The following is a 16,302-nucleotide window of genomic DNA, read 5'->3' as shown; positions in this document are numbered from 1 at the left end:
GCCATTGTAATCCATAAGCTGTGCTTTGGAAATTTATATTTACTAAATAACAGTTAAAAAAAAAAAAGACATGAGTGAGACTCTTCCTTTGGCTCAGGAATTTTCAACTGAACATAGCAAGAGTAAAATCACTAGTAACCCTCTTCTAAAGAGAGTGACCTAAGATTTAGGCAAGATCCTTCTCTGGGGCTTAAACAATGGTAGAACAGACCCTGTTAACAACAAACACCTCTCTCCTTCTCAGTTATTTTAAGGTAACTGAGAGATAAGGTCCTGAAATTGCAGTTTAGAGAGGAAAGCAAGGTTGAGATATTTTTCCCTTCAACTCACCAATGAGGCAAGAATTCAAGAGTATCCTTATAAAGACTAGGGGTACCTTATAAACACTGGCATCTCATTCCCTAGTTGGATATGAACCCAGGCAGCAAATTTACAAGTCTTTGTGTCTAGCTGAACAAAAAAAAGGAAATTAGAGAGAGATGATTGTCAGAGAAGAGAAAGCGGTTAGAAATAGATCCTTCTTCATTACTACTTAGCATGGAAAGGCTGTATGAGTTTCGTGTGGATTAAATGAACATGAAATAGCTAGAACTGAACCACCTTAGTAGTGGTACCTACTCCATGAGGACTGATTATAAAAGGATTCCAGTAGCAAGATGATATGGGGTAAATAGCAAAGAGAGGTAACTGGGTTGATACTGTAAAATGTCAAGTCAGAAACAGATTTCCCACATCAGGGACTTTTCTGCATTGGTAAATGACCAGCATATTATGGAATCTGCCCAACATGTCATTAAGCTGTGGACAGTGGCAGAAAAAAAAAGAAACCATTTTATGATGATATCACCAAAATATTGAAGCTTTCAAGAAACTAGTTTTATATATGTATATGTGATACCAGACAATACATTATAGGTACTAGAATCTTCTTTGTTCATTAAAAAATACTAATAATTATTCTTGTGTATTTAAATCCAATTGAAAAATTTATCTCTGTTAAAAATGAAAGTGGGAATAAGAGAGGGAGGAGATGTACAGTTTGGCACATGGCTCCCTCAGACTTACCCCTAAGGGTAAAGCTAAGAACTTGCCATGGGACTCCAAATCCCATTAAGTTGGCAGGTACCAATGCCATCTTACTGGTCAAAGTGATCAGTTTAAGTTCATAACTGATCATAAAGATAGGATTGTCAAAGGAATCACATAAAGTGCCTGCTAACAATAATTGATAGAATTAAAAAGGAGAGAATGACCCAACATGGGAATCAGGATACACAGCAGACTCATAGCATGGCAAATGCCTTAAACAGCACTCTGGCCTCAGAATCAGCCCTTAAGGCATTTGGATCTGGCTAAAAAGCCCATGAAAGTTTCTCAGGCATGGAAAGCCAAGACACTGTGGCAAAAAATAACCTAAATGAAAGATCTCTGTGAGTCAGATCCCAGCAGAAAGAACATCAAAGAAAGAGATAACTTTCTCTGAAGGGAGAACTTCCACTTTGATTATGGCCTTGTCTAAATAATGCTGGAGATTGTGAACTCAAGAGGCTTCCATAGCCTTGGCAACTCATGACAAGAGCCTTGGGTGATTACTGACGCCATAAACAAGAGTGCCAAATTGTTAAGTCAACAACGGGAGTCACTGTGCACTTACTCCCCATGTAGGATCTCTGTCCTTAATGTGTTGTACTACGCGAATTAACGGTAAAACTAGTATTCAAATAGTACTTTATACTTTGTGTGTCTGTATGGGTGAAAACTGTTGAAATCTTTACTTAGTATAGAGTTGATCTTCTGTATATAAAGATAATTAAAAATGAATCTTAACGAAGAATGGGATGGTAGAGTGAGTAGGAGATGGGATGGTTTGCGGTGGGAGGGTGGTTATGAAGGGAAGAACCGCTATAATACAAAAGTTGTACTTTCAAAATTTACATTTATTAAATAAAAGTTTTTTATAAAAATACTACTACTATCTTGAAAATTTAACAACCAACCTTTGGCAATGGTGTAGATAAAGCATTTTTGGCAGATGTCCACAAACAGTCCCTTTTATCTTTGGATTTGCCATGATCTGTTGATGTGAAATTTCGAGATTTATTTTGTGGAGGAGTTGCTTTACAATCAACTTTCCAATACTTAGTTTCAGGTGTTTCCAATGTTTGTGTTCTCTGCATTGAACAACAAAAGTGAATAAAACTATCATTAAACATCATTTTATTAAACATTTATTTCTTTCATTAAAGTGTAACTGGTAGAATTAACACCACAATAAACTAGACTAAGCTTTACTCCCAAATTCATTATTAAGTAAGTTCAAATACATTATACTAATCCTCTTTGTCACAGTACTTGCTTTCTTAAGATGAAAATGGTATCTGACTCTTCCAGTCTTCACTGAGCTTATATAAAAACAAGGTAATCTCAAGTCTCTATTTGATTAAAAGTACAGGATTATTTAAAAAAAAAAAAAAGATCAGCATCAAAACTCCTTATTCTAAGATCGAAGTCAGTGAACTCAAAAGGCTTCCATAGCCTTGGCAACTCATGACAAGAGCCTAGGGAGATTACTGACGCCATAAACAAGAGTGCCAAATTGTTAAGTCAACAACAGGAGTCACTGTGTACTTACTTCTCATGTAGGATCTCTGTCCTTAATATGTTGTCCAATGTGAAGTAATGTTATAACTAGTACTCAAACAGTATTTTACACTTTGTGTTTCTGTGTGGGTGCAAACTGATGAAATCTTTACTTAATATATACTAAATTGATCTTCTGTATATAAAGATAATTGAAAATGAATCTTGATGTGAATGGAATAGGAGACGGAGTGGGAGATGGGAGGGGTGCAAGTGGGAGGGAGATTATGGGGGCGGGGAAGCAATTGTAATCCATAAACTGTACTTTGGAAATTTATATTTACTAAAAAAAAAAAAAAACGAAGGCAAAAACAAAAAACTCCTTATTCTAACATTTAAGAAGTGCAGGGTGGGATCTGGTGTTGGGGCCACGGTATGGCCTCTGCATTACAAAATAAAGCCCTGGATATCCTCAAAAAAAAAAAAAAAACTCCTTATTCTGTCATTCACTCCAAACATGGACCATCTTCTACTGCTTCCCCAGCCCAAAACACAGAGCTTGATTGGAAGTGGAGCAGCAGGGACTATAACTGGCACCCATATGGGGAAACCAGCACTGCAGCTGGCAGTTTTACCTGCTAAGCCACAGCACTTTCCCCTGAATGGAGCATTTAAAAAGGGGGACTACAGGGGCCAGAGTTGTGGCATAGTAAGTAAAGCTACTGCCTGCAACGCCAGTATCCCATATAGGCACCAGTTCATGTCCCAGCTGCTTCATTTCCAATCCAGCTCCTGACTAATGGTCTGGGAAAAGCAGCTGAAGATGGCTGAAATGTTTGGGCTCCTGTAACCCTTGAGGGAGACCTGAAGGAAGCTCCTGGTTTCAGCCTAGCTCAGCCTTGGCCATTGTGGCCATCTGGGGAGTGAATCCACAGTTGGAAGATCTCTATCTCCCTGTTTATCCACCCCCCTAACTCTGACTTTCAAATAAATAATTAAAACTTACCCCCAAAAAAAGGTGGGGACCTACAAGGACAAAACTTCAAAGGTTCTCCAGGGCTTTAGTAAGTTTCTCTAGGACTTATTAAAAAGTATAGGAGAGGCTAGCACTGCAGCTCAATAGGCTAATCCTCCACCTGCGGCGCCGGCACACAGGGTTCTAGTCCCGGTTGGGGTGCCAGATTCTGTCCCAGTTGCTCCTCTTCCAGTCCAGCTCTCTGCTGTGGCCCGGGAGTGCAGTGGAGGATGGCCCAAGTGCTTGGGCCCTGCACCCACATGGGAGACCAGGAGAAGCACCTGGCTCCTGGCTTTGGATCAGCACGGTGCGCCGGCCACAGCAGCCATTGGGGGGTGAACCAACAGATGAGGAAGATCTTTCTCTCTCTCTCTCTCTCTCACTGTCCACTCTGTGGACAAAATTTTTTTAAAGTATAGGAGAGGCCCTGTGACCGATGGTTGACCTTCCAGTGAGTTTTTAAATTAAGTGGCTATACAGTATAAGTTTAAAAGGCAACTACATGGGGACCAGCATCGCAGCACATATCACATCAGAATCCTGGCTGCTTAGCTTCCCATCCAGCTTCACATGAATGTGCTTGGGAAAGGAGCAGATGGTGGCTCAAGTACTTGACCCCTGCCACCAATGTCGGAGACCAGGATGGAGTTCCTGGCTCTTGGCTTCAGCCTGGTCCAGCCCTGGCAGTTGCAGGAATTTGGGGCATGAACCAACATATGGAAGATCTTGATATTTCTCTCTCTCTCTCTCTCTCTCTCTCTCTCTCTTCTGTCTCTCCTCCTTCTCTCCCCACTCCCTCCCTTCTTCCCTCACTCTTTCCCTGCCACTCTTCCTTTCAAATAAATAAATCTTAAAAAAAAGACAACTGCATGAACTATATTAAAAAACTGAACTACATTAAAAACATGAGCCAAGTAATATCCATTTTTCTCCTGGGTCTTTTGCTATCTTGCCATGTGATTATAAGTAAACATCCAAATATCTCTAAACTTAAATTTATCCACCTATAAAATCAGAGAATTAAATTATGTGATTCACAACTTTCTTGCTCAGTTCCTAGTCACTTCAAAATCCTTTTGTCAGCAGTAGTGAATTTCAGCAGCATTTTTTTCAGAGTAGCACTTCTGTATCCTTCTTACTGCATATTTCTTCATCATCACTGAGTATGTGATTTTGATGAAAGCAAATTTCTTCTATGCTTTGGATTCATCAAAAGACAGACACCCTGGGAATCACCAAAGTAGCTGCTTTCATTCACAGATATTTCCCCCCAATAATCCTGAGAATGACAATTTGATGTCACTATACCACCTTGTGGCCATATCAGGGAATTGACATTTTCTTTTTTTTTTTTTTTTTTTTTCTTTTTTTTTTTTTAACTTTTATTTAATGAATATAAATTTCCAGTGTACAGCTTATGGATTACAATGGCTCCCCCCCCCCATAACTTCCCTCCCACCCGCAACCCTCCCCTCTCCCGCTCCCTCTCCCCTTCCATTTGCATCAAGATTCATTTTCAATTCTCTTTATATACAGAAGATCAATTTAGTATAAAGATTTCAACAGTTTGCACCCACATAGAAACACAAAGTGAAACATACTGTTTGAGTACTAGTTATAGCATTAAATCACAATGGACAGCACATTAAGGACAGAGATCCCACATGAGGAGCAAGTGCACAGTGGCTCCTGTTGTTGACCCAACAAATTGACACTCTAGTTTATGGCGCCAGTAACCATCCTAGGCTGTCGTCATGAGTTGCCAAGGCTATGGAAGCCTTCCAAGTTTGCCGACTCTGATCATATTTAGACAAGGTCATAAAAGACAGAGTGAGGATAGTAACCAATGATCCTAAGAGTGGCATTTACCAGGTTTGAACAATTATACAGCATTAAGTGGGGAAGAGGACCATCAGTACACACAGGTTGGGAGTAGAGCCATTGGTGGTAGAGTAGAGGTTATGATTACAAAGAAATGAGGCCCAAGTGCACTAGACAGGGCCTAGAACAAAGGATAGAGTCATTATTAGAGGAGCTAAGAAAGGTGCTGTCTAAGCTACAATGAAGTTTTCTGATTTAGAGGCAAATAGAACCTGACAGAAGGGGCTTGATAATAATCTGGTGGGCTTTAGGCCTTGTAAATTCAGAGGCCCAGACCTATCTATCTCTTCACATGGGGTATATCCTAAGGGAGGTGTGAACCTCCTAGGGGAAGGCACTCTGTTGACTTTCATTACTTGGCTGGCCTGGGAGGAGAGCTGGCCAGGTAAAGGCAGGGGGCATCTCTAACAAGAAATTTACAGTTCTGCCTGCAATGTTGCTGACCCTACTTGACCATACCCTCAGCTGCAGTGGTCACTTTGGAAGTTGGGCTGAGTGAAGGGCTTTTCAGCTTAGAGCCAATAAGATCTGTGGCTCTGACCTGGGCATCCTTCGACTCCAGGGCCAGGTCCATTTCCAGTGATCCAACTCTTGGCAGAGCTGCCAGGGCTCTTCACAAGCTGACTTCTGCTGAAGCCCAGGCTTACCACATTGAAAGCCACTGCAGTGGACTGGCCTGTTGGGTCTCCTTGAGGGCAGATCACTGTACAGATCAGCCATTAATAGGCCTACCACCCATTGCTTCTGATGCCGAGCTTTCTTTTCCTCCTGGTTTGTGTTAAAGCAGACCAGAGGATGCAAGTCAAGGGAGTGCCCGTGTCCCATCTCTAATCTTCGGTGGCCTGAACTACAAGTCTATAGTCACAGGCATGTTCTGTAGTAGTTTTTCTAAGGTAGACAATGCCCATGAGGAAAATTATATTCTCACTTTAAAACTTTCTTTCCCTTTGGTCTGAAAAGGAGGTTTTTTCTACTTACTGTATACTTCGCTGATGGCGAAGTGAATCTAGCTATGAGATTATTATTTAAGTTCTTATTTTGGCTATGCTATTGCAGAAAAATGTTAGCCATCTCTTTTATAAGGTCTAAAGATTAAATTGTGCATCCTACAGATTCCTTCATAATAGAATTAGTTTCCTACCTTGAAGAGAATAGAGAAATGAAAGAACAAGTTGGGCTTAGAATAGAGAAATGAGGGAGCAAGTCCTAGATCGCTTGCTGACAATAGCAATATTACATGAATACTTAGCAAACCGTTTCAACCATTAGATGACAACTTAAGAAAACATTTACCAGAAGGTCCAATGCCTTCTATAAATTTTAAGAATCATGTATTTGAAAACACCTCTTAAATATCTAACATGGTGTAGTTTGTTTAGCCAGTAAACTTAAGCACAACCATCTAAAATGTTTTTAGTTTCTTTCTACCAACAAGTCTAAAACATATGATACACAGATTCAGGTCCCACAAATTAAAATGTATCTTTGATTGATTTTAGCAGCTTAAATTTGTGGACAATCTTATCTATAAGCCATTTAAAATAAAACTCTTAATAAAATTTCCCCATGTGGACATACAATATGTACACACATATAATATAGCATAATAGACCAATATAGCAATTTTAATAATAGCTTTTAAAATCTTTAACTCTTTTTGTAGATTGCCAATTGATTTGAATTGCTTTTTCTTCTTAGTAACCTCAGTTAACCATACTTTCTCTCAGTTGGTACTGTTAATACATTATTGGCTTCATCTGTTTACAGAGCCATCCCAAAGTACTGAATACAATAAAAGTGGCTGGAAAAAGTCCATAGGAACCTATAGGAGGACAGCTAAACACAGAACCAACAACGCTTTAGTTTTATGAGCAGCAGATCATATATAACTGTGGATGACAAAAGACTTTAAGTCGCCATGTTTAAAATTATAAACTCATCAACCAACAAGAGACACTTGTTTACTTCACAGTATTTTTGAAAGCACCTGTAGGATTTTACAAGTATTTAACCCTTTAAGCCTCTGGGGCTTTCTCATTAAGATAACTATCATGTCTAGTAACACAAGATCATTAGACTTTTTAATTCTCAAACATTTGTATTAATAGCATTTTCCATTATAGAAACTTAAAGTCTGGTACCACATCACATCTTGACAGTACTTCTAATATACTCCAAATAGACTGATTAGTTGGTGTCTCTATAAGATGAGAGACATAGGTCCTTCGATTTTTTCAGTTGGGCCCAAACTGGAAAAACCAAAGTCCAGGATTTACTGGAAATTTTAGTGACCAGATTGTTTGAAACTTTGATTTTTTGAATGCCTGTCAAGAATGCCAAGAAGGCTCAAAATCCAAAATATCTGGTTGAAATAAGATTTCTTAAAATCATGACATAACATAGACCAAATTTGATCATTGTTACAAGGTGATTATTCAAATTTTTGAAAAAAGCACATATTTAAATAACCCATAGCTCTTAATAAAAGTTCAGCTGTTTTTGAACAATTAGAATTTAACAGATATCAAGAGAACATAATAGATTACTTTAACACATTGCTTTAACAGAGCATCAGAGTTTAATTCTATGTCAAAGAGAAATTGAGCTTCCTGTGATCTTTTGCTGTGAGGTTTCCTTCCTTTACCTTCTTTCATATTGGTGACCATGTTTCTGTGTTTCTGTGTGTAACACATCTTTAAGCATCTTTTGCAGGGCAGGATGAGTGGCAACAAATTCTTTCAGTTTCTGTTTGCTATGAAAAGTCTTAATTTCACCTTCATTCACAAATGAGAGCTTTGCAGGATATAGTATTCTGGGCTGGCAGTTTTTCTCTCTTAGTACCTGGGCTATGTCTCGCCATTCCCTTCTAGCTTGTAGGGTTTCTGATGAGAAGTCTGCTGTGAGTCTAATTGGAGATCCTCTGAGAGTGATCTGACGTTTCTCTCTTGCACATTTTAGGATCTTTTCTTTATGTTTCACTGTGGTGAGTTTGATTACAACATGTCGTGGTGAGGATCTCTTTTGGTCATGTTTATTAGGGGTTCTATAAGCTTCCTGTACTAAGATGCCTCTGTCCTTCTCCAAACCTGGGAAATTTTCTGCTAGTATCTCACTGAAAATGCCTTCTAATCCTTTCTCCCTCTCCATGCCTTCAGGAACTCCTAGAACCCGAATGTTGGGTTTTTTAAGAGTATCCTGTAGATTCCTGACAGTATTTTTTAGATTTCTGATTTCTTCTTCTTTTCTTTGATTTGATTGTTTCCTTTCCTGTTCTCTGTCTTCTAAGTCTGATATTCTCTCTTCTGCTTCGCCCATTCTGTTTTTAAGGCTCTCTAATGTGTTTGTCATTTGATCTATTGAACTCTTCATTTCATTATGATTTCTAGTCACTATCAGAGTTTCTTGTTCCACTAGTTGTTTCATTTCATTTTGATTCCTCCTTAATATTTCACTTTCACAAGAGAGATTTTCTATCTTGTCCATGAAGGATTTCTGTAGTTCAAGAATTTGTTTTTGAGAACTTCTTAATGTTCTTATCAATTTTTTGAGATCTGCTTCTTGCATTTCTTCGATCTCATCATCTTCATAATCTTGAATTGGGGTGTCTTTTTCATTTGGGGGCGTCATAGTTTCTTCCTTGTTCTTGTTAGCTTGGTTTTTGCGTTTGTTGTTTGGCATGTTGGAGATATTTGGTTTCTTCACTGTGGTGCTTTTTCTTGTTACACTATGGCTCTATATTAAGTGGACTGTCTGCTTTCCGTGGAGCCTTAGAGGCTTGAGATGAGTGTGGACTGAGAGCTGTGTTTGGTTCCTCAGGGTTGAGGGTGTGTCAAGAATGACACTCCCAGGTTAGGTGTGGTAAATCTCTCTTTCTTTTTTTGATTTAAAAGGGAAGTAATTCCGCACAGCTGAACGTAATTGGAGGTAGTTAGCAGGCAAATGATATACCCACAGGAGCCAGAGATCGGAAGCTCTTTCCCAAGGACCACACAGGGAATCTCTGCTGCCCTCAGTGTGAGCTCCAATTCTCCTGCAGTCTCCCACTGGGTTGCCAAGTTAGATGCTAATCTCCTGTTATTTCACCCCTCCCCCCAGAGTCAGGTTTTTTGCTAGGCTCAGGGCTGGTGCAGACCTGAGGTCGCCCTGCTTATGACGTATGTCCAAAATGGCGCCTGCTCTGTCTTGCTCGCCTTTGAGAGGTGAGCGGAGAGAGAGAAACTTGTGTCCGTATTAGTCACTTTTTTTATTTTTTTTCTCTCTCTTCTAGTTAGCCTGGTGAACTTTTCCCCACGGAGTTTCAAGCCTCGTTCCCTCTAGCCTCCTCTTTCCGCTTGCCTGCTGGTATCTCGGGCTATGGAGGTTCGGCTCACCTCGCGTTCCAGCGCTGGTGCGTTGAGTCTGCCGCTGGTGTCCCGAACTTGGGCTCCCACGCTCTCCACGCAGGTCCACTGTGAATCACTAGTTCCGGAAGAGTTTCCTCTGCTGTTTCATCCCCTACTCTTCCTTGACCCTGCAGTATCTCCACTTATATTAAACTTTCTCTCGCCCCGGACTAAGTGTGCTCCCTGCCTATTCCGCCATCTTGCCGCCTTCCGGGAATTGACATTTTCTTAGTCTAAAAGAAAATATTCCCCCATTGAAGAATACTGAACTACTCTCTTTACCATACGTCCTGGAAACATATGTGCTTTCTTATAAGTTACTTTCTTTACTGCATATTACATTTCCAATGACACACATATATAGAACACTTATCATTTTTCTAAACAAACACATGACATTTAACAATGTGTCAAGCATTATTCTAAATGTTTCATTTAATCTCCATAGCCACTTGAGGAGATAGGTACTGTTAAGATCCTCTTATAGGTGAGGAAACTGAGGTATCAGCAAGTTAAATAACTTGTCCAAACTCAGAAACATTTAGTAAATACAATGATCATATGTAAGACTTATGTGTTAGCGGTATTGGAATAAAGTAAAGGAAAAAAGCCCAGTTCGAGTTCTTAATTAATTTTATCATTTTTTTTCATTTTACAACATATATATCCAGACTCCCCAGATAAAACACACAGCATTTACCAATCTACTTGGTAAGAGACACAAAGGGCATATATTGTGAAATTAAACATGAATCAAAACAAAGAATATGTGGCATATGTTTTCAAAATATGAACACATTCTATATTTAGAAAAGAATATTGGAGATCACCTAATTTTTTGATCTGCATCAGACACTTCTCTAAGACTACAGGGACTGGCGCTGGAGCACAGCGGGTAAAGTCACCACCTGCAGTGCTGGCATCCCATATGGGCACCAGTTCAAGTCCCGGCTGCTCCACTTCCGATCCAGCACCCTGCCATGGCCTGGGAAAGCAGTACAAGATGGCCAAAGTTCTTGGGCATCTGCGCCCGCATGGGAGACCTGGAAGAAGTTCCTAGCTCCTGGCTTTGGATCGGCACCGCTCCGGCTTTTGCAGCCAGCTGGAGAGTGAACCAGTGGATGGAAGACCTCTCTCTCTCTCTCTTTCTCTCTCTCTCTCCCTCCCTCCCTCCCTCCATCCCTCCCTCTCTCTCTCCCTCTCCTTCCCTCTCTGTGTAACTCTGAATTTCAAATAAATAGACAAATTTAAAAATAAAAAGACTATATCTAATCCTTTGGTTAATATTACTGTATTTTGGGGGCTGGTGCTGTGGCATAGCAGGTAAAGCTGTCACCTGCAGTGTCGGTATCCATTATGGGCACCAGTTCTAGTCCTAGCTGCTCCACTTCCGATCCAGCTCTCTGTCATGGCCTGGGAAAGCAGTAGAAGATAACCCAAGTCCTCGGGCCATTGCACCTGCATGGGAGACCCAGAAGAAGCTCCTGGCTCCTGGCTTCAGATCAGCGCAGCTCTGGCCATTGTGACCAATTGGGGAGTGATCCAGTGGATAGAAGACCTCTCACTCCCTCTGCAACTCCATCTCTCTCTGTGTAACTCTGACTTTCAAATAAATACATAAATCTTTTTAAAAAATTGTATTTTTTAAATTTGAGAGGCAGAGAGACAGAGCATCCATTCACTGGTTCGCTCCCCAAATGCCCACAACAGCCAGGACTAGGCTGGAGCCACAAGCCAGGAGCCAGGAAATCAAACAGATCTCTCACTTAAGTAGCAAGGACCCAACTACTTGAGCCATCACCTACTGCTTCTCAGGGTCCACACTGGTATAAAGCAGAAATTGAGAGTGGGGATGGGGCTCAAACCCAGACACTCTGCTATATGCTGTGGGCACCCCAAGCATCTTAACTGGTAGGTCAAATGTCCACCCCTGTCATAATGATAATTTCTCTAAAATATGTTTTCAAGTGTTTAGCACAGTGTCCTGGACACGTGAAACATTCAATATTCACTCATAGGTTCAATGTTTCTGTCCTTTTTTTTTCTTTGCACTCAAATGTAACTAAATTGTAGCATCATCCATACCGAACTACTGAATTGTTCCCAGACTATTCTGTCACTTTCAGTTTAACTATAATGATAGCAACCTCAGTGGAAACTTAGCAGACTATATCACTATGTATAAAGAATACACTAACAATTTTTTTAAAAATTAGTCAAGATTTTTCTCCAATAATCATATCATCAAATAGGATAGAGGCTGAAAGGTACTCTTCTTCCCCATACTTCCCCATATGTAATATTCCCAACATTTTCCTGCATCCTTAGGGGAGGAACAGTAACCTAATATGATTTGGTGAATTTAAAAGAAGAAATTGGGCATATATGAGTACAGTACAGCCTCTTCCCTTAGTAGGGAACAGGCTTATTCTCCTCTTGATAACAAAAGGATTCATGCATTCACTCTGCTATACTCCCTATATGCTATAAGTTTTACAAGAGCAGGCCATAAGGCAAGTTGATCTGACCTAGTCAGACTCTACCTGTGACAGAGTAGGTAAATCTAATTTGAGATTACAGAATTAAGATATCTTTTTGCCTTCAAATATAAGAAACATTCTCCAATACCAGTTATCAATAACAAAAATAGTATTTTGGTTCTCCTTTGACTTTCTCAATTAGTTCAGAACTTAAGTGAGGAAAATAGAGTATCATTATTAGCCCCCTCAAAACTCAAAATTATATATAATTATAAACATTAAAATTTATATTTTAAAAATTATTTAATTGAACATATTTATGGGATACAATGTGATGTACTTGATATATGTGCTCAGTGTATGAAGATCAAATCAGATTTAGCACTTCATCTTTATAAAATTGTTTTATTAACACTAGAATTTTTAATCAAAATATTTCCCCCTGACATTGAAAATTTTTCAAGAAAACACAGAACTTTCTAATTTACTAGTATTGTAAGAATTATAAAAACTGAAATCTTCTCTTATGAGAAGATGAATAATAAATGCTTTGAAAACTTTAGCTAATGCTTTTGAATTAACGAGCAGCAAGAAAAAATTTTAGAAGTAAATTATGTGGTATATTTTAAATATTATTTTCCCACTTATGAACAAAAAAATTTCTAAATAAATTATTAGAAAATGGGGGTTGGAATGACACAGTGAGTTAAACTACCATTTGCAATGGGCATACTATATTGAAGTTCTAGTTTGAGTCCCATCTGCTTCCCTTCCTATCCAGTTCCTTGATAATGTACCTAAGAAGGCAACAGAATATGACTGAAGTGCTTGGGCCCCTGCCACCCATATGAAAGACCGGGATAGAGCTCTTGGCTCCTGGAATCAGTCTGGCTCAGTCCCAGCTGTTGCAGCCATTTGGAGAGTGAACCCACAGATAGAAGATCTCTCCCTCTAAGTCACTCTGCCTTTCAGGTAAATAAATAAAAATTTTAATTGTTATAAAATGAAATAGCTTTTAAAGAAAACTATAAAATTCTTACCTTGTCTCTTTTTTCTTTGTGACTAACTCTATTCTCTTCTATCTCTCCTCTGAGTTTTTCCTATTAAAATAAACATCAAGAGCACAAAACAAAATCATTACCAATATTCCAGTTGAATGTTCTTATCAAAATCTTTCTTAACAAGTACTATCAAAGATGAGTAACCTCTCAATATTATAAAATAATGAAAAGAAGACAAAATAGCTCCTTGCTACAGAGATATCACTGGTTATCCTTTATCTGAAATACTTGGACAGAGAAGTGCTTCAGATTTCAGATATTTTGGGGTTTTGGAATATCTGCATGTACATAATGAGTTATGTTGGGGATGGCACATAACCATAAACAGGAACTTCATTTACATTTCATATATACCTTGTATACATAACTTGAAGGTAATTATATATAATATTTTTTAGTGTGCTTATATTTTGTTTATTTTTTTTTTGACAGGCAGAGTGAACAGTGAGTGAGAGAGAGAGAGAGAGAGAGAGGTCTTCCTTGTCCGTTGGTTCACTCCGCAATGGCTGCTGCAGCCAGCGCACCGCACTGATCCGAAGCCAGGAGCCAGGTGCTTCTCCTGGTCTCCCATGCTGGTGCAGGGCCCAAGGACCTGGGCCATCCTCCACTGCACTCCTGGGCCACAGCAGAGAGCTGGCCTGGAAGAGGAGCAACCGGGACAGAATTCGGTGCCCCGACCGGAACTAGAACCCGGTGTGCCGGTGCCGCAGGCAGAGGATTAGTCTATTGAGGCGCAGTGCTGGCCGTGTATTTGGTTTTGATTCTCTTTTTATTCTTATCTATCTCCAGTGTCTGCCTGTGAAATCTTGAATAAGTATCTTAAAATTCTGAATCTCAACTTTCTTATCTGTAGGATAAAGTCAATAGACTAGATGACAAAGTAAGGCATACACAGAAGAAACTAACTATGGAGAGCTGCAGAAATTCAAAGTATTATGGGCCTTTAGATGCAGAATTAGCTTTTTCCCTGTGTGTTGAGTAGAAGTGCATTTCAGGTGGATTCTGAGTAATATATAAGCTTTCAACATGAGATAAACAGACAACATGAGATCAAAAAAGAAAATGCTGAGAACCAAATACAATTACATGAAGAAACAGAAAGGTATACAATATTTAGGAAATATTGTATAACTTTTGCTCAATAAGGTACGTGTGTAGAAGCAGTCAAGATAAAAATAGAAAGAAGAGTTGTTGTCAGAGGGAAAAGTATGATATGCCAAGCTACAGAATTTATCCAGTAGGAACAGAGAAAAATTTAAGCCTGGCCTTCAGAAATGGATATGTAATACGTAAAATTTAAATGGCTCACAGACTTAAATGTAAACATTAAACTATAAAGTTTTTAGGAAAAGACATGCAACAAAATCTTTGGCCTCAAAGGCTTAACAAATAATTCTTGGACTGGATACCAAAAGCACAATCCACAAAAGGGAAAACTGAGAAATTGAACTTTATCGAAGATCAAAAACTTTCGGTCTTCGAAAACTTTTAAGATGATAAAAAGAGAAGCAATAAATTGACAGCATATGCAGTAGTCTCCCTTTATCATGAGAGATACATTTCAAAATCCCTAGTGACACTGTGAGTAGCTGGGCTGGCATTGTGGAATAGCAGGTAAGGCTGTTGCTTGAGACACCAGCATCCCATATGGGCACCTAATTTGAATCCCGGCTGTTCCACCTCCAATTCAGTTCCCCAATAATGTGCCCAGGAAAGAAGAATATGGTCCAAGTACTTCCACGTTACCTCCATGGGAGACCCCAATGGAGTTCCAGGCTCCTGCTTTTGGCCTGGCCCAGCCTCGCTGTTGTGGCCATTTGGGGAGTAAACCAGTAGATGGAAGATTGATCTCTCTCTCTCTCTCTCACTCCACCTTTCAAATAAGTAAAATAAATCTTGAAAAAAAAAAAAAAAAAAACCTGTGACTAGTACCAAACCTGTATATACTATGTGACTTTTCCACCTTAAAGTAAGTACTTATCATACTCTGTAGTTGTAACTTTTGCAGTTTGAGGTGTGATTGCAAAACTAGCATGAATCTTTCCCTTTCTTCACAATTCACAGACAAAAGATTCACTTTTTTTTTTTTTTTTTTTTTTTTTTTGGACAGGCAGAGTTAGACAGTGAGAGAGAGAGAGAGACAGAGAAAAAAGGTCTTCCTTTTTCAGTTGGTTCACCCCCCTAATGGCCGCTATGGCCAGCGTGCTGCACCAATCCAAAGCCAGGAGCCAAGTGCTTCCTCCTGGTCTCCCATGCGGGTGCAGGGCCCAAGCACTTGGGCCATCCTCCACTGCATGCCCAGGCCACAGCAGAGAGCTGGACTGGAAGAGGAGCAACTGGGACAGAATCCGGCACCCCAACCGGGACTAGAACCCGGTGTGCTGGCGCCGCAGGCGGAGGATTAGCCTATTGAGCCGTGGCGCCAGCCCTAGTGTGCTTATATTTTGACTATAATACATCACATGAGGCCAGGTTTGAAATTTTCCAATTGTGGCATCATATTGGTGCTCAAAAAATCTCAGATTTTAGAGCATTTTAGATTTTTGGGTTAAAGATGCTCAATCTGTATTTGGTTTTCTTTTTTTAAAGATTTATTTTTATTTATTTGAAAGACAGAGTTATAGGGAGAGGGAAAGACAGACAGAGAGAGAGGTCTTCCATCCTCTAGTTCACCCCCCCAAATGGCTGCAAAGTCTGGAGCTGTGCCGATCCGAAGCCAGGAGCCAGGAGTTTCCTCCTGGTCCCCCACGTGGGTGCAGGGGCCCAAAGACTTTGGCTATCTTCCACTGCTTTCCCAGGCCATAACAGAGAGCTGGATCAGAAGTGGAGCAGCCGGGACTAGAACCGGCATCCAAATGGGATGCCAGCACTTCAGGTCAGGGCTTTAACCCTCTGCACCACAA

General features: G+C 39.9%; 1 protein-coding gene across 1 annotated transcript in view; it reads right to left on the bottom strand.

Annotated features, from left to right (window-relative positions):
* SYCP1 (synaptonemal complex protein 1) overlaps positions 1-16,302 on the bottom strand; it is a 108,508-nt gene that overhangs the window by 17,214 nt on the left and 74,992 nt on the right. The window contains 2 exon segments of the mRNA XM_062193499.1: positions 1,998-2,171; positions 13,379-13,438. Of these exon segments, the coding sequence (XP_062049483.1) occupies positions 1,998-2,171; positions 13,379-13,438 (234 nt within the window).

The sequence above is a fragment of the Lepus europaeus genome, chromosome 5 (assembly GCF_033115175.1).
Source record: "Lepus europaeus isolate LE1 chromosome 5, mLepTim1.pri, whole genome shotgun sequence".
Lineage (NCBI taxonomy): Eukaryota > Metazoa > Chordata > Mammalia > Lagomorpha > Leporidae > Lepus > Lepus europaeus.
This window is presented reverse-complemented; position numbering and strand designations above follow the sequence as displayed.